General features: G+C 41.9%; 1 protein-coding gene across 1 annotated transcript in view; it reads left to right on the top strand.

Moving 5' to 3' along the window:
- ENPP6 (ectonucleotide pyrophosphatase/phosphodiesterase 6) overlaps positions 1-19,919 on the top strand; it is a 29,700-nt gene extending 9,781 nt beyond the window's left edge. Inside the window, exons 2-8 of the mRNA XM_041395731.1 lie at positions 497-676; positions 6,740-6,851; positions 11,033-11,174; positions 12,056-12,235; positions 14,522-14,659; positions 18,758-18,881; positions 19,696-19,919. Of these exons, the coding sequence (XP_041251665.1) occupies positions 497-676; positions 6,740-6,851; positions 11,033-11,174; positions 12,056-12,235; positions 14,522-14,659; positions 18,758-18,881; positions 19,696-19,919 (1,100 nt within the window). The remainder of the gene's footprint in view (positions 1-496; positions 677-6,739; positions 6,852-11,032; positions 11,175-12,055; positions 12,236-14,521; positions 14,660-18,757; positions 18,882-19,695) is intronic.
- Positions 19,920-21,515: the final 1,596 nt, after the last annotated feature.

Here is a 21,515-nt window from a genome sequence, read left to right as displayed (position 1 = left end):
CGTGGGCTGCTGCTGACAGAGTCTGTGTGTGGGGCTGGGTTTGAAATGTTGAATAGGACATGGGGTACAAGGTTTGTTTCTTCTGGCCTCAGCTGTCTAAAATTTGGCTTCCTGAAGCTGAGAAAAGGCTACCAATAATTGAGAGCGTATGCACCTCCAGACACCTGAGATGCCTATCTCAGGGTGGCATGAATTGCTTTCTAGACATGACTCTTCTTATCTGATTGTGAAGGGAACACAGGGGCTGACAAACCTCAGCAACTGACTTTTGGTTGTCTGATCTGGGGGATTTAGTAATGAAACTGGAGCACTTCAGTGAAAGGTAAGAATCAGGGAGATTTTATGAATGGTTGCAAGGTGAGAGATCCTGGAATTCAAGACAGAGCTTTTCAGCTGATTTGCTGGATGATCCAATAGTAGCAGTGGTGGTGCTGCCAGCATCCTTCTCCTGAGGAGCACCAGTCTGATTGTGCTGCTTTTTTCTCCCCTCTCAAAGGTCGCCACTGCGAGGTCCATCAGATGACTGGAAACTACATGTGGGACCAGAAGGCAAATGTATCATTTGATATTGGTGTGAATAAAGAAAGCCTGCTGCCTCTCTGGTGGAACGGATCAGAGCCTTTGTGGGTCACAATGATGAAAGCTAAAAAGAACGTTTCCATGTACTACTGGCCAGGTTAGTATGTGAAGAATTACTACAATGCACCTTGACATCTGAGCGCTCCATATGCTGTAGGAATGGCTCTCTAATACAGTTCTGAAATACAGATAGGAATTTTATGTGTTTTACTAACCAGACATAGAAATGAATTAGCTTTTCTTTGGTCATGATAATTTGCATATGCTGAGAAAGGAGAAGACTGAAGTGTCACTAGAGTCAGCTTTCCACTAAATGCTAACTTCAGGAGGGTGCTTTCTTGAAAAGCATTCCCTCCTCCATCAACTGCTTTTTCTTCCCGCCCACCTGTAACTTCTGCTGTGCTGAGTGGTTGCTCTGTGGATGATTCACGGACCAATCAAAGTTAAATAATAACCACCCTCTCCCAATGCTTCTTTAGTTTTAATCTGGAAATTAGTAGCTGATTGCTGAAGATGATCTTCTCTGTGAGGACAAAAAACTCCAGCTGAAAGCAAAGCATCCTTGTCCTCTGGTCCTCCTTCATTGTTAATTCATCTGTGGTCCCAGTTGGTCTGAGTCTGAGACATTCATTTGGAGGGACTTGGCCTTTCTGTTCCTCATTTGTTAGATACTGGACCACTGGAATGACTAGGGATGTGTAATAATGAGTCCTTTTTAACAAACAGAAGTATTGTAACCCCTTTAGGCTATACGTTTGGGGACTCACATGGAAATAGATGTTCCAGCTGAGCAACCAGACCAAATCCCTTGCAAAGCACCCAGATTCTCAACTTTTTTACTTTCTAACTGCTGCCTGCCCTAAGCAGTCTGCAGATATCCTCAATGTGCAAGCGCAGGCTGGAGGACCAGAGAGCTGTTAGAAGAGCTGTACTGAGCACAGCCAGTGCCAGCAGGGCAGTGGCAGCTGACTCACGCCATGGGCTCCTGGCCAGCTCATCTCTGCATCCCAATGCACGTGTGCCTGGCCACAGTCTTTCCATGCAATGTGGCTAAGGGCGTCCTGGCAAAAAGCCCACGATTCTAAGGAATGGGAAGAAAGAGTGAACCAAGATGAAAAACATTGAAAAGCCATCCAGAGTGTTTCTATAGTACTGAAAGGCAAAAAGGTCTGAGGGTGACAATATTGCCTTATGGACTCAGAGGCAGTCAAAGAGTTTACATCAGCCCTGAAAAAAGGCTGCTTCCTACTGAAGATGCCTCAAGTGATCTAAGAACAAGGCAAATAGTAGGATATAGAAATTATACAAGAATGTAGGAATTCTTCTAAAAATTTACAAAAATATCTCTTTCTGTAGATTATTCATTTTTAACTACTATTGTAATTGCTCTTAATAGGTATAATTATGTACTGAATAGATGTAACAGCCTACAGAGAGCTGCTGAAATCCAAAAAACCAGTATCACTTTCTATGAAGTGCCTTTGGACTTAGCCTAGATTCTTCATGTTGCTCTTTGAGCAGTGTTTCCCAGGGACAAAACATATGGGGTGGATACATATGTATCCCTATACACATATGTATACTCTTCACTCTGCCTGCAATTTCTAGCAGAAAATTGCAAGGAACAAAAGAGAACCCCTTTCCCCAGTGCTTTCACTCCCAAGTGTATGCACTGAACTCTCTTATGTCACAGAGGAGGAATTTTGCATGGATCTGGCATTTTAGCTGTGGACCCTGACATGTAACTCTGTCTGTCCTTAATTATTTATCTGTGATGGCTGACCTTTGGCAAAGCCACCAGTTCTCCAGTTCAGCAAAAGCTTGAAGCACATGTTTATTTTAAGGGTACTCGTGGTCTCAAAGGACACATTGGCCTTACAGGGTTGGACACAGGAAGCAGAGTGAAATGTGGAACTACTGAACTAAAATACTAGGCTGTTGGGCTGCAGTAGGACTCCAGGTACAAATGGGGTGAACAGAAGTCACTTCAAATGCAACAGCATTTCTTGCATTTTCCCCATATGATTTTTTTCCCAAGCATTTTCTTGTTCCATAGCAAGGACAAAATCCTTTCTAAAAATTCTATAATTTTAAAGCTTAAATTCTTAACAAGCCATTTGAATGGGGAGCAATACCAAACAAAATGAAAATAAAACCCAAGATTTAATAACAAAGGTGAGCAGAGGTCCCACAGGCATTTCCACTGCATATGATCTGCTATTAGTGATTAGCTTTCCAGCCTAAAGATAGATACACTGCTGCTTAGTAATTAATCATGCAATTATGATAAAGACCCAAACTGGAAAAGTTTGGGAAACTCTTAATAGGAACTGCAATATATAGCCAAATTCATCACACTTTGTTCTGGAAGATGCTATTTTCTCTTTAGCTATCAGTAAAGACAAACAAGATCAATGAACCATAGCATGAATGCATTGGAAATGCCAGAGTGCTGATCGCCAGGATTAACTTTTACCAGTGTCATTTCCTCCTCAGAGCCAGTTCCAAGATTTGCAAAGTCTGAACCCAAAATCTGCTGCTTCATTTTCTTCCCTATGTTCCTCTCTCATGTGTAGTCACTGCCTAAAGAAATAAAATCCAGACCCCAGCACACAGGAACACAGAACAGGAGAGCTCTCGGATGCAAACAATCACACAGCTTTATCTGTGAGCCTAACATAAACCCAGCAAAGACAATTTATGAACAGAATGCATCTGAGATTTCATGATTCTAGAAGCAGAGGAGCCAAACTATCGCCATGCTGGGAGTCCCAAACACCACTTCTGCCAAAACATAAGGCCTTGCCTTGTAGGAATGTTTTTCTCCTTATTCATGCTCTGTGTGGGGTGAAAGGCACAGCCTCACACCCAGGTTACCTGTCCAAAGCACTGCAGGTGGAGAATGCCCAGAGGAGTGCAAGAGCATCCTGGTCAAAACCTGACCAGGACCACTGTCCTCACCCTCAGCCCAATAAGTGGCATCATCCCAGATGCTCAAGCTCCTTCATTTTCCAGCAGCCCCTGCAACTACTTCAGCTGAAGTGCAGTGAGAACTTCTCTAAATACTGAAATGAGGGACATAGGGGGGAAGAAAAAAGACTCTAAACTCACCTTTTTCCATTTAAACATAATATTTATCAGACCATGCAGCTAGTCTGGAAAGTTTTCAAAATCTTCTTTTATGACATGAAGTGTCCAACTGTTAAATAAATGTTTAGAAATGTAGTTTAAAGCTGGCAGAGATTCAGGTCTCCATGTCAGCTAGATAAAGAGGGGTTTATCACTCTGAAAGAAGTCCTTATTCCTGCTCCAGTAGTTCAGGTTTTTAAATAAAGGTTTAGCATCATACAAAACTATGCAAAGGTATCTAGCATTACATCTTAGTAAATACAGCTTAACTATTTGTAGTTTAACCGAGAAAAACTTAGCATTCCCTTTGGCTGCCTCCAAATCTGTTAAAATTTTCTTTCCCATAATATCTAAAAGAGAACATTTACCATCTATCCTGGCCTCTTCCAAAATGAAATTTAAATATTAAAGGGTCATCATAGCCAGTATTTTGGACTTGTAATAAGCCTTAACATTGAAAACCCTAATTTAAGTTCTATTCATCATAGAAGCTAAAAAAAAAAAAAAGAAAAAAAAAAAAAAAAAAAAAAGGAAAAGGAAGCTCTTGGTGTCTAAATGTCTTAGATTTCAAATGGTACTGTCAGTGAATTGCACACTTGAAGACTACTATTTCATGGCTAAAATTATTAAATTATTTCTAATTGTTGCTACCCTGTAGTCTTTTACGTCATGCTCATCATTTGACAATCTAGAAATAGCAAAGATAGCTCAGAAACTAAAATATCCAGATTCCCAAGAGGTTAATGCTCCCAGTTAAAATTATCTCATGAGTAATTCTGAGGAAAGTTATTTGAGAAAATTACAATCTGATGTCAGTATCTGAAGAAAAAATAGGCAAAATGATCATATTAGTCACTGGCTATGAGCAGTTATCCAGCTGAAGTTAAACACAAGGTATTCTAACAACTTTGCAAATGCATTCTTAACTTCTTGCCTGGTTTTGGAGACAATATTGAACCAGACTCAAGTATGAAAAGAGAAATTGGCTCCAAAGCTTCAGTTCAGTCCTGAAATGCTAGCAAAGCCCACAGAGGACAACTGCATCCCCTCTAGCATCTGAGGTAGCTGAAAGCCCTTGTTTTGCTGCTGGTAGCGCTGAGGACATCCTACAAAAGACTGGATCTCTGTGCCCTCAGGGTAGGGGACTTTAGGCCATTCATGGAATACATTTTTCTGATGATTTGGTTCAGTATCAGCATGGACCCATCTCTGCTGCACAGTGTAATTTCTTGGGGATGCTGTGTGCAGATGTATAGGAGTTTTATTGTGGGGTGATCTAGACAGTCAGTTCTTGTCACATAATCTGCTGGCTGTTTATCCAGGCTGCAAACAACTGTCATGGTGGATCATGGTGGAGAGATGAACACTGAGGTATTTTCATGCAAAAAGTGGAAGATTAAATCATATGTTTGGGGCAACAGGGGAAGAATGAAAAGTAAGCACCATCCCACAATTTTAATAGAAATAAAAATTAGATATAGCTTCAAGAGTAGGCAAATGTGTTTTTACAGGAAAATAAATCCATTGACTACATTTGATGTTTATTATTGCAAATAATTAATTAATCGTAACAGATGGGGTTCCTTGAAACACACAAAGCATGTGGAGACCTGGAAGATGCTACCACAGGCGAAGAGACTGAATCTGTCATGTGTGCTGTGGCCCTTTAACTTTTATAAAGGATAATTTCCATCTGATTTATCTAGCTTTCTGCAAATCATTTTTTAAGGTTTTAAAAATTTCCTAAGCTTAAACATGTAAGTTTTTCTAATTTTTCACTCCTGAACAATCATGTCAGAAGACTCCTAGCCAGCTTGGCCTGTGAGCAGTGTGCTTTTCCCCTGCATCCCAGTACTGCACCTGAGTGATGTGAGCTCATGGGAGCTGAGATGCAAGACTGACAGACTCACTTTATTGAGTGTCCCAGTAAGCAAACCACTGTAAATCACCTCTGATAGTAGCTCTGCTTGCTCTAGGGCCCTCTCTGTACTTACACCTTCTTCTCACACTCCAAGCAAAAAGTCAACATATGACAATCCTTAATGCATTTCACTTTCCTCCCAAAGGAGAAGCAGAGGGACCCAGATGTACAGATTCAGGCTTTGGCTTAGAGTTGCCTTTTTGACCAGACTGTGTTGCTGTATACAGAGACCATTTTGCAAAAGCTGTTTTGTTTTTGTTTTGTTTTGTTTTGTTTTGATTCCTCCTTGTGCCCCTTGTTTTCTGATGTATTTCTGAATACACCAGAAAACATCTAACTGTGATGGGAGGACTCTGGGGTTCTGGAATGATAATTTGCATTGATCCAGTGTGTCTGGAAGCATACTTCTTTTAAATATTAATATTATTCAGCAGCATAGTAACTGGAGAGCAAAAGGGCAAAGAAACCTCACAAAAAACATGTTTTTCTATGTTCAGGGCCATGTTCCCCTGTAGGATTTGTTGCCATAAATTTTTAGGCCACAAAACAGACTTTATTTTGCAAGAAAGGCTGCAAGTTACCAAGAGAGTTAATTGGTTTACACTGTTTTAATAAGACCTCCTGGGAAACAGATGTAATACTGGAGAGCCAGTATAACATAATAAAATACAGTTTATAGAGGATATTGCAATATGATACAATGTGCCTAACTGGAAAGTATTTGCTGAAGTTTCAGAGAACAATATCTAAATCTATTATGTTGGAAGCCTGGAAATGAGGCTATATGGCTGCAGAAGTTAAAATATAAACAAGCTGGTGATTTAGGTGGAAATGATCTGCCACAAGGGAATCAAGCATTTTATTGTGGGCAGGTCACACAGAGACCTTCCTTTTAGAGAGGGAAATAAAAGGGTCCAATGTACAGTTTGCTACAAGCACTTGTCAAACCAACCTCTCTCCCCTTTTCCCTTGCCAACCACATGGTTTCCTGCAGGGAAGGCATAAGGTAAGTAATGTCACAGGGAATTTACAGACCTAAACTTGCACACCAGAGTGTGAGGTCTGTGATCAAGGTGAAATAGCAGAGCTTACCACATTTTTTGCTCGTAGGTTGCGAGGTGGAAATCCTTGGAGTCAGACCAAGTTACTGCCGCGAGTACTTCAGTGTCCCAACAGACAAAAACTTTGCAGATGCCATCAGCGATGCCCTCCAGTCTCTGTGGTATGTCACTAGATTTTTGCAGTGTGGGGTTTCTTCTCTCTAGGACAAATCTTTGGATTTACTATCAGGGAAATTTTCAGGAATGAGCTTCCAGGTATGAAAATGAGGGCCAAGAGTGCTTTATAGTATCATCATAGAAACAACACTGTAAGAGAAATAGGCATTAAGAGTGGAGGGAAAGATGTGCTCCTCTGTTTCTGTGTAGGCTGCAGCAGGAGGAGACATCCTGACTTAACTGCTTGTAATTTGCTCTTTCAAACAACTTCAGGATGAGCCTGTGCATGTCTATTCCTTCAAGAAAAGGCTTGGAAATGCTTGTATTAGAGAGAGAATTTGGAAATTCTGAAATTCAGCTCCAGTCACTTGTTTATGAGACTGATGCTTTGGCTTTTTCTTCATTTTAGAACATCTCAGGCCAAATATTTTTGAGAGGGCATTAATTTTGTGTAAATATGGGAATAGAATAGAATAGAATAGAATAGAATAGTTCCATTGGAAGGGACCTACAACAGCCATATAGTCCAACTGATGGGAATATATATCTCAGACAACTCCTAGGAAAAATGTATGCTCCAGATCCAGCTTTCAAGTTCCACCCTCTCTCATTCAAACATTTACAAGAGACAATTCCACACAGGGTGTAAAATCAGGGAAGACTGCACCATCACATGCAGCACCAATGCCTTACTTTGGCTATAACTAAGCTCCTCCTTTTAAAGCCTTGTTGGTTCCATAATTAATCCAATCCTAGGAAACCCTTCTACTTCAATATTTGCAACTGCCATAGCAATTTGAATCCAGAAAGTTTTGTATTCAGGTGCTGAGTGTTGATTGCTCTTGAAATAAAGGCTCCAAGATTATGAGAGTGCTGTTGGGGAAGTTGCTCCCCATTGCACACTGGGTCCTGCTGCACAGATGCTCACAAGGAAGTGTTGTTTGCAGCATGGGCTTAGACATCAGGTTTCTGAGACCATGTGAGAGGTTTTATCCTGAAGTTATTTAGCTTAGATTTAAAGAAAGTTACCTGCATGGGACATGAGGAAGACATATGTGTCATAGGAGACTTTCTGGAGCTTTTGCAATGCTTTTAATTCAGTGAATAAAAAAGGGAATGGAAGATGTAATACAGACATGGACTCTGACTTTTGGTGGAAACCCAGAATTACTGTAGAAAGGGATATTTGGATGGGTCAAGATATACTTGAAGCTTCTTGCCTGATTTCTGTGAAGCACAGTGTATAATCGTGCTCAGTGGTTTTTTTTTCAGCTCTATAATTGTAAACATGGTTAAAATGAGGCACAAACAGTTAAAAGTACCAGACCTTCAAGCTGTTATTTTGGGTAGCTGGAGAGTTTCAATAGCTAATTCTGTCCAAGCCACAGGGCTGCCTGTTGTTGTCTGCGGTGGAAAAGGAAAGGGACACAACAATGTTGGTGGAACAACTTGCAAGAGGTGAAAGCTGATGATTTCAAGAGAAGTGTAAATCCCTGCCACCAAGATGTCACAAATAACAGCTACAGTCTTCTGAAGTGCCCAAATCCTACAGATCATCCCAGTGCATCAGGAGGTCCTGTCGCTGGTGTCTGTTTACGCACTATCCCTGGTGAATTTCTTCCTGAGTTCTTTTCCTTTAAATGAAGTGCTCTGTCTCCAACAAGGTGGGAAAGAGGAAAAATGAATGATCTTAGATAAATTAATAATCAGTTTGGGAGTAAATACTGCAGGGACTTAAAGAAAGAAGGAAGGGTAGAGAATGAACAGATTAAAAATCTGGTAGGTTTTCCTTATTCTTTCTCTCATCCTTCCTCTTTGTTTATTTTTTTAAGATTTAGAAGAAGAAGTTCCATGCTGCTGTGCCAGCCCATAAGAAGTAAAGCCTCTGAAATGCTTGTATTACAGTCATATTCATTTAGCAGGATTTAGCATCTCTGAGTAGAAGAATCTTCAGCTTGTCATCTATATCTTTCACAAGTGCTTTTGACTTTTGAAGCTGTTCAAAGGTTGGCAAATGCAGTGTGTTTCCTTTCCACACCCTAGGTAATTGGAAAAGCTCATTAGGCTGAGGCTGTCTTTAGCTGTATGTGAGAAAACAGCCTGTGGCAAGGGCAGTCTGCTGTCTGGAGCAGCGCCTTGCTCAGTAGCCCTAATGGCAGGTAATAGTAGTTAAAGAACTGCACTTGGACTCTCACCATTAGCAAACCTTGCAGGGACTCCAGGGTAGAGAAGTACCTAACTCATCAGGGAGCCACTGAGCTTTTCTTGCAACCAAAGGAAATCATCCTTCAGGAATATTCTCCAGTCTTTTCAAACAGGTGCTTCAAGACCACTATTTGGACCAAGAATATTCAAAACAAATTCAAGCATCTGTTTTTGGCAAGTGAAACTAAAACCTCCCTTGAATCTTTTCAACAGCCGTAACTTATGGGCTGTTGTAATCTACCTACCTTCCTGGAGAGGTGTCATGAGGTCTGCATTGTACTTGCAAAGTATGCTGGTCGAATATAAAATACTTTTTGGTGTTGCTATTAATGCTGTCCAACTTTCTTCAGCATTCTTTTTTTTTATTTGGAAAGTTACTGGTGATGGAAGGAGACAGGACTAACAGAATACCTCTGTCTAAAGACAGAATACTTGTCTCATGTAACCCATGAAAAGGGTTTTCTTAGAAAACTTAGAAAACCCTTTTTTTCCATAGAAAAACTGGCAAAAATGGAAACAAAGTCAAACCCCAGACATGCTGTACCAAATCCTGCAAACTTGTAAGCATGCTGCATTACTGGAGCTTGTCCCATTGAAGTAATTAAATATTCTTCCTTACAGCACTGAGCCCTCATGGAGAAATCTCACCACAACCTAAATGAGATAACTTGTTTTATGCAATAAATCTCTGTCTTAGCTTCTATCTTGATCAAAATGATAATTTACTTACAGGTGAGAAGACATAAATTAGTTTAAGTAGCTTATAATACAGGTACTGCAACAGAAGAGAACTATTTCAGTAGGTTCAATGACTGTGTATGCAATAGAGAAATTACAGGGTTAAATTTTAGAAAATAATTTATGCCTAATACAGATGGAAAGTAATGCTTAAAATGAAACTGGGGAGAGGGGAGTGCCATGTCATTTAAATTATTTTAAAATCTTGAAGAGTGAGGAACAACACTGTTCTGCAGGGCCAGCAGTGGAGAAATTCCCACCCCAGCAGACATCTTCAGCTTCTCACAGGACTGCTCCTCTGAGGCCTTCTACAAACTGAGAAATGCAAATGACAGACCCTAATTCATTCACACAGTCCCTCATCTCTGATTTGCTTCTTCTGTCCCACTCATTACACCAGACTACCCAGGTGTCTTTAATCAGAGGTGCTGGACTAACAAGTCTTTCTGTAGGGATCTTCATATGGATGAGAGCGTGTAATATGGATGGCATACTCTGCCATATATTAAGTACAGCACAAAAAGACTGGGTTTGGGTTCAGGAGTATAGGTTTGTGATTTTATCCACACAACTTCTCTCAGGGAGATTTACAGTGAATAGTAAAGTGGTCATGAAAATTAAATTAAGCACTGATGTGTGTGCTATTCCCACTAATGAGGCTGAGAGCAGTCAATACAGAGAAGTGTGATCAGCTAAACTTGTGCAATTCTGAGATTACCTTAGTTTCCCTTGCTCATGTTCCTGAATAAAATCCCGTTCTAAAATCTCATCCCAGTTCATACTGCTTGGTGTTTTGTAAGGCAGAGCACATCCTGAATTGACGTCTGTGGTTTGGAAGACCTCACACAGGAGAAAGCCAGAAGTGCCAAACTTTAATTAAAGCACATTTGGCTGGTAATTCCCATAATCCTTTTAATAGGGGCATTCAGCAAAGAAATCAGAATTTCTTTGTTGTTAAAGGAAAAACTGCCTTCCTAATTCAAAGAGGTTAGTAGAGGACTGCCAGACCAGCCTGCACATGGCAGTTTCCACCTGCTGTCTCTGATGGGAGTCTCAGGCAAACTCAGGAGACTCTGGGTGTGAATAATGAGCCCAGCAGTGCAATAAGTGGTAGGACAGCACAGGCTGGAAGCAGAAAACGGGGTTTTGTGGCTCTACATGCTTGTGAAGAAAACAATGCCAGCAGCCATGAGGTCTCCACGTGTGTCAGCCTTTCACTCCTTGCCCTCTCTCCCGCACCCAGCAACAACAGCGCCGAGATGGCCGCAGTGTACTACGAGCGCATCGATGTGGAGGGCCACCACTACGGCCCTTCGTCCCAGCAGCGCAAGAACGCTTTGAAGGAAGTGGACAAAGCCTTGAGCAACATGATCTCACTCATCAAGGTGAGTGGCATCCATAAACCCAGCTCCTGGGTGCCTTTGGAAAAGGCTTTTAAAACTGGTCTTTGTGGCCTATGTGACCTGTAACTGAATGCAGTGGCTGTAAATTTTTATTTCCTGAGAAACAGGCTACTGAGTTCATGTGAAAGTCAAGGCACCATTACCCTCATTATTATTTTCATTGATGGCATTATAACCCTCCTGGTGGATTCATACCAGTAGCCTCAGGAAGCCACAAACCAATATACATGTTGCTCTGTTTACGACTTGTGTTGCCAGCTGAACTTCATTGTAGGAAAAGGAAGCAAAACCGTGTTTCCTAAGGTTTGTGGAATCAGACAATTCACTTTTATAGTGGTTTTAGACGGCATTTAGACCTCTGTACGTTAAACTTGGTTTTAAAAAAGCATTATTAAAATGATTTTGCAGCAAGAAAATCTTTTGGGTAAATGGCAACTCAATTATGAATATTTCTAACAATGACAAATGCATGTTGGAGTTTTTATGTGTTTCAGTGAAGAGAGGAACATGCATCTTCAATATCACTACATATTAAAAGCTCTAATGCTAAGTACTCATGTTTGGGAGGGAAAGAGAGAAACACCCCTTCCACAAGTGGTATCATGGCAAAATTGCTGCATGGGCTTGTTTTGGAAAAACTCTGTTGCTAACCTCTCAGACTCTTCCAGAGCAGCAGGTAAAAGTGGATGTCCACCATTATGGGTGGGTGGCAAAGCACATTGCAGGACATTCATGGACATGATCCTTCTGGTTAACTTCCAAAGAAACAGTGGAGGTCAAAAGGTGATTTACATTTTCCAGCAGGCACAGACAGTGCAAAGCTCTTACATGGCCTTAAAAGTTGTCATGCAATTTCTTCACAGAGCAAAGGCCTTCAGAATGATATCAACGTCCTCCTCTTCTCTGATCATGGGATGACAGACATCTCTTGGGCAAATAAAGTGATTGAGCTGAAAAACTATATCAATATGAGTGATACCATACAAATGAAAGACCGAGGTCCTGTTGTGAGCCTCTGGCCAGTTCCAGAGAAGCATGCAGAGGTGAGTACAGCCTAGTTGTACCCCTCAGTTTTGTGTTTTCTCCGTTTTTATGCCAATTGTGTCTTCTGTTTTCTCTTAACATCCAAATACTGCTCTCAGAGATGTGTGCAAAAATCAGCTCTTATCAGGAGTCACACTTGGATCCTATGACATCCTTGTGATGCTGGTTTCCAAAGGAAAGTCACAGCAGGCAAACTAAGAAGCATGAACTTTCACTGATACATGGCAGGGACGTGCTTTTAAACCCCACCTCTCTTAGCTTCTGATAAATAGCTAAAAGATGTTAGTTCAAAATGCACTTTTGGGATTTTATATATATTAATCAATTTATTGGCACTCTACTCTAGGATGTCCAAATCATCTGAAGCAGGTTCAGGCATTCATATTCCAGTAAACTCCCACTGAGGAACAAACTCCATTAGACAAGAATTGCAAAAAAATTTTTTTTTACAATATCATCCTTGGAGGAATTTTTGATGAAGCATGTTGGATTGAATCAACCATAAAAGCTCAATGCTAGAACTTCAGGGTTTTGAGGGATAAATTAAAACAATAGAGAAAAGATTTGAAAATCACTTGAGAAGAATGAAAATGTAATTTCTCTGACTAATAGAAAAGTACATTATATTTTAACCCGAAACTAATGCATGAGAAGTCATTACTGCTGTCCTCAGAATACAGATGAGTGGATGTACAAAATGGGCAAGCTGTTGCCCAGGCAAATAGTTTTGGTTTCTACATTATATTTTATCCAGTTACAGTATATTTTAGCCTGTGCAATTTTTTTTAAAGGGAATATTTGCTGATCTTTGCACCCAAACGGTCTCTGCAGGAATTGTGTCTGTGATATTGTGAGCATTTCAAATTAGTGCCAGAACTGAAAGTTGTCTTAGGGGTATGCATGAGCAATTCACTGGCAAGTGCATCACAGGGGATCGCAGCATTGATATGCTTAACCCTAGAGCTCCCTATTTTTGTAGGCCAGACCTTCAAACAAGGGCAAGTTGCAACTTCACACAGCCATGGGGTTTCATCTGACAAAGCTCTTCAGCACATGCTTCTCTCTTGTTAAACAGCCTAATATTCCAAGGAGAATAAAGTACAATGCCTTATACTATGGTTTTGTTTCCTTCCTTCATTTCTTTTTAGGATTTCTTACTGGAGGGCTGCTTTCTAAGCAAAATGAAGTTGATTTTCAGTTTCCCAATAACTAGATTCTCTATTTCTAATGAATTTTAAAGAGCTATGTTTATGAGTTGGAGTGTATTATAACATAGTGGTTATTATCTCTAAGAATTACCCCATTTCAAAGCACCAGAAGTACTGGTGACCACTCTCTAGCCCTAGTCATGGTGGAAGGGATTGTGCCATCACACCCTGGTGCTGTCTTTATGGTCACTGCACATCACTGCACATATTTGGCACATGTATACACATAAGGGTGACTTAACTGAAAGGCTAGTGAAGAACCTTTCATTCTTTGAAGAATTGAGCTATTTATTCCTGAAATTATTTATATTTAACTTGTTCAAGAACAATATAGAGTCTGGGGGCTCCAATAGCTGCCTTCTCTGTGGCATATTAACATATTTTCCAGGCATTTAAAATCTGTTTTCTGAATAATCTGTGGTGTAATGACATTTGTGTGATTATATTCCAGACAGTATAATTAATATTAATAAACCAGTTGCATGGCATTGTGCAGATTCAAAGCTACAGGCTTTGGCTAATTAATCTCACATCAGAGAACTAACAAAGCAGATAACAGCACTATCAATCTCTTGATAGTGATTGACTGGGTAAGGGCAAGAAACACAGGTGAGGTGCCATTAATTCTCCACTCAAGAGCACAAAGAGGGAATGAGTGGCAGATGCTAAAGACGATATCTCTTTTTCACACCTCTCCACAGTCCACATGGTGCCTTTGAGTGTCTCACCACTTCACTCACTGCCTCCTGTGGAGGTGTGGTTTCTCCTGGTCTGTTTCTGTAGACTAGTACACTCACATGTATACATTTTTGAGCATGTGTATTATAAATATACATAATACATGAATTCACACATTCCTATGTGTTTATGATCCGAGTTTTTAGAATCCCCTAAACCACACAGGCAGGTTTTGTCCAGCCATGATCTCTGGACAGGCAAAGTCCTGGTGTGAATGTGCTGATGATTAGCCATTACAGGGGATTAGCCACTCTGCAAATCCAGGTGTTTCCATGTATCCATTAGTGTATTTATGATCTTTACAGCCATATGGTGTACTAACATTCATTTCTTTTGCAGATATATCAAAAGCTGAAAGCTGTGGAACACATGGATGTTTATAACATACAGGATATTCCAAACAGGTTTTTCTACAAAAAAGGAAAATTTGTGTCTCCACTAACTCTCGTGGCTGAAGAAGGATGGTTCATAGTAGAGGTAAAGTATAGAAGCAAAATACTTAGACAGGAGCGTGAAAAGGTGCAATATATTGCTGATCATTGAGTTAAAGTCAAAGGGCTGACTGCAAAACTAATGTTAAATTCTGCTGTGTGCTTAAAAGAACTTAAAGGTATTGCAGCTATCCTAAAGGCAGACATTTAAATGGTCAAGATGCCTCTTTTTTACTGTCATAAAGCAGTAGTTCTTGTAGAAAACATTCTTGTTTCTTGTGAAAACATTCCAGTTTTGTTGCCTTACTCCTCTTCCCCCCCTTGCCATCTACCTTCATTTCAGGCACAAAAAGAGTGTTTCCATTTCAAGCCCTTATTATCCCTCCATTCAGCAGTACCTTGTGGCAATTTTTCCTTTTGCCTGGCTTTCCTCCCATCAGACTGTCCTAAAAATGCCCCATTTCTCCCAAGCCCACCAGTCTCAAAAGGGTCAGACTGGAGATTTACTCCTCAGAGATTCCCGGTGCACAGACTGAAAACCTGGGAACTTGTTAAGCAGAGAAGCCAGACATGAAGAGATTTTTTTTTATACTAACTTATTTTCGCACTATGAATTGTTGTTACTTTGTCCTTGTGTCACTACCGGGCACCTCCACATTACAGACATTAATTGCAGCTCAGCACAGCTCAGAGGGTGAGACAACCGTGTATCTTCTAAGGAGGTAAACTGAGCAGTGGTATGAAGTGATTTGCCCAAGGCCATACATGAAGCCAGTAAGTTGGCAACAGAACCTTGGAGTCCTGAGTTTCTTTTGTGTCCCAGCATAGTCAGTGCACTTCATTGCCTTTCAGGTTATTGTAACTCAGCTGAGCATCTTCTTTCATGGCCTTCAGAGCTACTGCTCACCAAGCTTTTGCTCAGTCCACACCACAACATTTCTCACTAGCCAACATGAATTTAGCATAGTAGTTTCTACAGCTGAATAAAAATACACCTCTAAAAAAACCTGATGGCTTTTGAATACAGGTGGGTGAGTACCACATTTCTGATCTAAAAAAAAAAAAAAATTTAAAAAAACAAAAAAAAAAGCATATAAAAAGCCAGAGTTAAGATTTAGACAGGTAAAGTAGGAATCTGAAACATTTTCTCCAAAATTATTTTTAAAAAATACAACTAAACTCTCTTGCACAAAAGTTCAAAATAGAACGTTTTTACATATTATGTAGAAAATAAAAAAGCACTTCAAAAATCATTGAAAGTCTGACAAACCTTAATAACAGTGCAGCAAACACTGCTGCTATGATAATTATTTCTGTCTCTCTGCCCATTCCTTCCCATTGTTTCTGATTTTCAAGAATGTCCTCTCATTAATGCTGTCAGATTTTCCTTCTCTTTGGTACATTTTCATTATCTGTGAATGGGAAATGAAAATGAAAGTTTCCTGTCACATTTTTAAAGAAATTATTGAGCCTTCTATTATACTTCCTGCCCAAACCACTGAAGAGAGGATGTACAGCCCTTCCCTGTCATGCTCCCAGGTTTTTTTAATTCTCTGTTAGCTAGTGGATAGCTAAAAGCTGTTTGAAAAAAGGGGATTTTGTTGGTGGTGTGGTTTTTGAAAGAGACAAAGGGGATGTATCTGGAAAGTTGTTTTCCTCATCATGGAGCATAGGAACTGAAGCCCATCTACGTTTTGGTTAAAGCAGGATGAGGAGGGATTTTGTGCTGTATCAAAGCTGATCTGCTCATATGACCTTGTTCCCTTCACACAAGTGAGCAATCCCCATCCTTTGGGCCTAAGATCCCCCTGCTGCTCTCCAGTGTGCAACAATGGTGTTAGCCCTCAGGGCTGCATGCTCACTCTGTACCCATCCCAGTGTACTTTCCCAACATTCAGAGATCAGTTGCAGCACATTTTCTAAACATGCACATGCAGGGAAAACTCCATCGTTTGCAGTCTCAGATATGTCTGTTTCATCTTTGACAAGGATTGCCAGCCAGGCTTAGTCTGAGGATGAAAAATTACATCTCGGATGAGTTCTCCATCCCACTTGGCCTTGCCAGGCAGGCACACTAGTGTGCTGCCAGTGTCCTGGCCCCAAAGAAGCCCCAGGAGTTTTTGGGGTTTGCTGTAAGGCAGAGCCTGATGCTCCAGAAGGGCAGTGCTGGGATGCTTGCACAGTCCTGTCCCTCAAGCTACTGCCATTAGTGGTTCCATTTCATGAGCTCTCACTTCAGCTGCAGTTATGAAAGTTAGTAGTATGTTTTCTGACTCAACTGGCACCAAAAATAATGGTAACTACTGTGCCTTTGACTGCACATTCTGTTGCAAGTAGGTGCCTCCTGATGTCTGGGTGGGTTATGGAAAGCACACTATCTCCTCCTGCATTTGATATTTCTGGGGAAGCAGCGGTGTCCAGGACATCTGCTAGGACCATGGAGGGGTGTAGGTATGGCAATGTCATGATGCTGCCAAAGAACCACCAGAAATTTAAAGTGACTTCACTTGTCTGAAGCTGATGCTGGCAAATGCTGTGCAGGTCGCCTGATGGCGAGCAACACACTAAATCCCCAGGAATCCCCAGGAAGCTACAGCATAAGGAGGTGCTATGGCAGGAAGAGGAGAAGGAGCTGGTTTTCTTGGCTTCCTCAGAGCAGGGAAATACATGGGGGCAGGAAAAGAAATTTGTTAGCTAAAACAGTTTCATTTAATCTGGAACAGATTACCCAGAGAAGCTGTGAACATCTCTCACTGGAGTTGTTCAAGAACTGTCTGGATGCAGTCCTGTGCAATGTGATCTAGAACAACCCTGCTTGAGCAGGGAGGTTGGACCAGATTATCTACTGTGATCTCTTCTAACCTGACCCATTCTGTAGTATTCTGCAATTATCTGGTACATCTGCCAAGTATTACATATGAAGAAAAAGGGGGGTCCCCTGGAAAATAGTTGGAAGAGCTATACCTCTCAGTCATCACTACTGCTGTCCTCAGTGCACAGTCAATTTTATTTCTTAAGGAAGAAGATAAAAATCAGACAAAATAAATGTTTATAAAAGGAAAGGGATCCTCATTTAATCTGCATCACCATCTGCAGGAGCTGCAGAACTTGCCCGAAGTGGCAGTGTGGGAAACTCTTTTGGGGCATCTTCTGTCCTTCTGTGCCCAAGTGAGAAGGCTAGACCTGGACACTCTAGAGGGCTGTGCAGCTCCTTCTCTGTAATTATCAGAGAAATTAATGTCATGGGTCTGATAAACTGTCAGTTGATGTTCTTTGTTTAAGTGAAATTCCTGTCACAGTTTTGGGGTAATGTGGAGTGCCAATCTGTCTGCTGCTATCCCTAAGGAGCATGGGACAGGAGAAACTCATGGACAGGTTGGTCCAGCATTTTGATCAGCCCCTAGGGCCTGCTGCTCTGACAGATATGGCACTGTTGTAGGTAAGAGCTGTTAATACAAAGCAGGAGAAAGTAAGGAAGGAATTCGAAAGTACATCTTAAGTGCAATATGGGCTAGGAAGAACAAGATTTATCATGACAAATTAATAAAGCATGGATCCACTGAGCAAAGAAATAAAACAGAGCACAGGCCACAGAGAGTGGGACTGTCTCAGGTTAGAGCCAGTGTTCCCTGGAACAAATCTCATTGCTTTAATACAAAAACAGGTAGGAAGAAGAAATAATAATTAGAAAATATCTAGTAGGGGTGAAATTTGTATTATTAGGCTGACTAGTCAAATGGAACAAAAAATTACTTATTTTTTTAAGGTGTCAATGGCATGTGGGGCAGAACAACACCCCAGTAAACCCACAGAAGTGCATGGTGCTGGGTGGGAGAGCAGTGCTGCAGGCATGGGGAGACGGCCAGCACCTTTCTTACACATACCACATACCACTGTGGTACTTTGTGCTTGTGGCAGAAATCTGCACGAGCTGTCCTCCCCTCCCTGTGGAGGGGGAAATGGTTACTCTGAGACAGCAAAGCCTGTCACGAGGAGTCACCCCTCCTGGGCATGAGCGCCTGTGCAGGTCACAGGTTGGTGCTGAAGGGTTGGTACAGCACGTGGAGACACAACATGGCACCCCACAGTGCCCCAGCACAGCCCAGCAGGCAGGCACTAACCATGTTCTGCTGTTGTCACCTAGAGCAGGGACAAGCTGCCCTACTGGGAGAACGGGACGGGGAGGAAGGAGGCCTGGCAGAATGGCTGGCATGGCTACGACAACGAGCTCATGGACATGAGAGGATTCTTCCTCGCATATGGCCCAGGTACAGTGACACTATCCCTGGTGTTCCACTTCCCCTGCAGCCCCATGGTCCTCACCCCTGCATTCCTGCAGCCCCTGGCACATCAGGACCCCGATGCAGCACTCTGAGACACGTATTATAAAAATTACAAATAGATGGCAGGATTTCCTCACTATGGAGAGTTTGTTGCACTGCATCTATTTTATAGCTGAAGAGACAGGGCAGAGAGATGTGAAGGGATTTGGTCAGCCTCTCTCTGATATCCCAGTGCAGTTACTAACTCTTTGCCCTGTTTTCCTAAATTTTGGCCTAAACTTTCAATTCTATTTAAAACACATGAATCCTGCTTTTGTTGGGGGAATTCAGACTTGCTACAGCAGGGCACTTTCTTTGGGAAGGCTGCAGCATAACTCACCCACCTGTCTGATGGGCAGACACATAACTCCTGGTTTCCACTTCATCAGGCCCTTTAAACAGGGCAGAGCACCAGGCAGAGTCCCAGGCTAATTGTATTGCACCAGTGAAAGCAGAATGTGCAATACAGTTGTGTGAGGCTATTAAGTCTATCAAGCACATGCAGTAAAGTAGCTCCTGTACTTAAAGATTCAGGGTTTTTTTAGCTTTTAGAATAAAATTGGTCTAGAATAAAAATAATGAATAAAATTGTTTAAATGAATGTTTTTGCTGAGCTACGCTCTAAATTGTACAGCATGCCACATCCCAGGCTGGTGGGTAAGTCCCAAGAAAGGCGAAGGAGCCCTTGCCCCACAGCACCCCACATTCCAGGGGCTGGGGCCCAAGCTGCATGATGCCATCTCCTCTCTTTTGCCTGCAGATTTCCGATCCAACTACCGAGCGCCTCCCATCAGATCTGTGGATGTTTACAACATCATGTGCAGCCTGGCAGGAGTACAGCCACTGCCCAACAATGGCTCCTGGTCCAGGGTGGAGTGCATGCTCCGAAACACAGCCCCCTTGGCACCACTCCCCCCGCACAGCAGCTGTGTCCTGGCACTAGCTCTGCTCTCCCTGTTCTCCAGGCAGATCTCCTTCCTGTGATCCCTGAACAATGTCAGTCAGTGTCACCAGCAACTCCATCCTTCTCTGTTTGTTTTTTTAAAGTTTTTCATTTGAATAATAGCTTCATTAATAGAGTGCTGTCCCCCACTCTTCCATGGTGCTCCACCAGGCATGAATCTGACCAATCCTGCATTTACAACGGTTTTAATATGAAGCCAGGTTTTGTGCTGCTCCAAACACAGCTAGGGACAATGGTGTCACTCACCTAGATTTACAGCACTGCCAGTGAGGGCAGAATCCTGGCTGGGTATCCACAAAATTTTCTGGTGGGTGCACATGGGGATCTCTGAGCATCAAACACACCTCACCCCAGCATCTTTCACTGAGGAGCTCACTCTGGTTGGCCACACTGAGACGCTCAGGAGTGGAGACCAACCTCCCTGCGTGTAGCTGGGTTCATCCTGATTCACCCTTTCATCTCCAGCCCCAGCAGCGGCAGAGCCCCATCATCTCCTTACAGCGCCAGCCGAGCCCTGTCTATACAGACACAGTCTTTAGAGAGCCAAGAGCTTTGCTGAGGGACCATAATGCTGAGAGAGGTGGGTCAGCAGGAAAGCAGTGAGAGCATCCTACTTCTCTCAGCCTTTCCTTATTTTCACAACATGAGTACTGGCTATGCCCATTTCCAGGGGCAGGCTTTCCTCACAGGCCACAGCAGAGGGGAAGAAGAAAGTGACAGAAATCCTCCACTTCAAAGCCAGTGGGAAAATGAATAGACATCTGGACACACAAGGGTCAGGAGAACATAGGATGAGGAAGTCTGGCATTTAACAGCCTCTCTGCTTTGCCTGGTGAAGATAATATAATCTGATCACATTTTGATATTTTATACCCAACTGCATTTCTGAAGTTTTTTCAACATTTACTGCTCTTCTATCAGCTTTTGCTCTCTATACCTCCACCTAGCGATCAGCACATTTCCCTTTATTCTGCAGCAGGGAGAGAGGTCTACACTGATACATCTCCCGTCCTCCCAGCTAATCCTGGGGATTTTTTCCACCATGGGCTATCAAGCACAAGCAAAGCTGTAACAACAAAGTTAAATGAAACAGCAGGACAGGACAGAGCTATTGCCAGAGGTGCCTTCGGGAGTGCACAGCACTTTATCTGATATACCTCTGAACCAGGAGCTTTCAGCAACAACTGCCTTTGGAAGGACTGAGGTCCCTCCCCATGTAAAACAAACCTCTAGCACTTACTACTTTTCTGGATCCAGAGACAAGCACGATCCTGGTATGTGTGCTACAGTGCATTTAAGGCTGAATGATTACTCTGTGGGGAAAAAAAACAAAACACCAAATTAAACTTGACAAAAGACTTCTGTACTAGCTGTAAAGATTTATGTAATGTGTTATTAAAGCTCAAGTGAACCATCAAATCAATTGGGAGAAAAATTGAAAAAATCAGGCTTTGTTATTAGACTGTTGAGTATAAAAGGCAATTTAGTGCTTTCGAAGCATTTGCAGTAGCTGTAAAACAAGCACCTATTGTTCAGAGTTCCCTGTTGCTCTTTAACGGACCAGGCTTAATGAAATCACTGGAGCACATTTTTAAAGGAAAAAAAAAAAAAAAAAG

This window comes from Onychostruthus taczanowskii, unplaced genomic scaffold, assembly GCF_017590055.1.
Source record: "Onychostruthus taczanowskii isolate IOZ18803 unplaced genomic scaffold, ASM1759005v1 scaffold12, whole genome shotgun sequence".
Lineage (NCBI taxonomy): Eukaryota > Metazoa > Chordata > Aves > Passeriformes > Passeridae > Onychostruthus > Onychostruthus taczanowskii.
The sequence above is the reverse complement of the archived record's forward strand: the minus strand, read 5'-3'. Positions and strand labels throughout refer to the sequence as shown.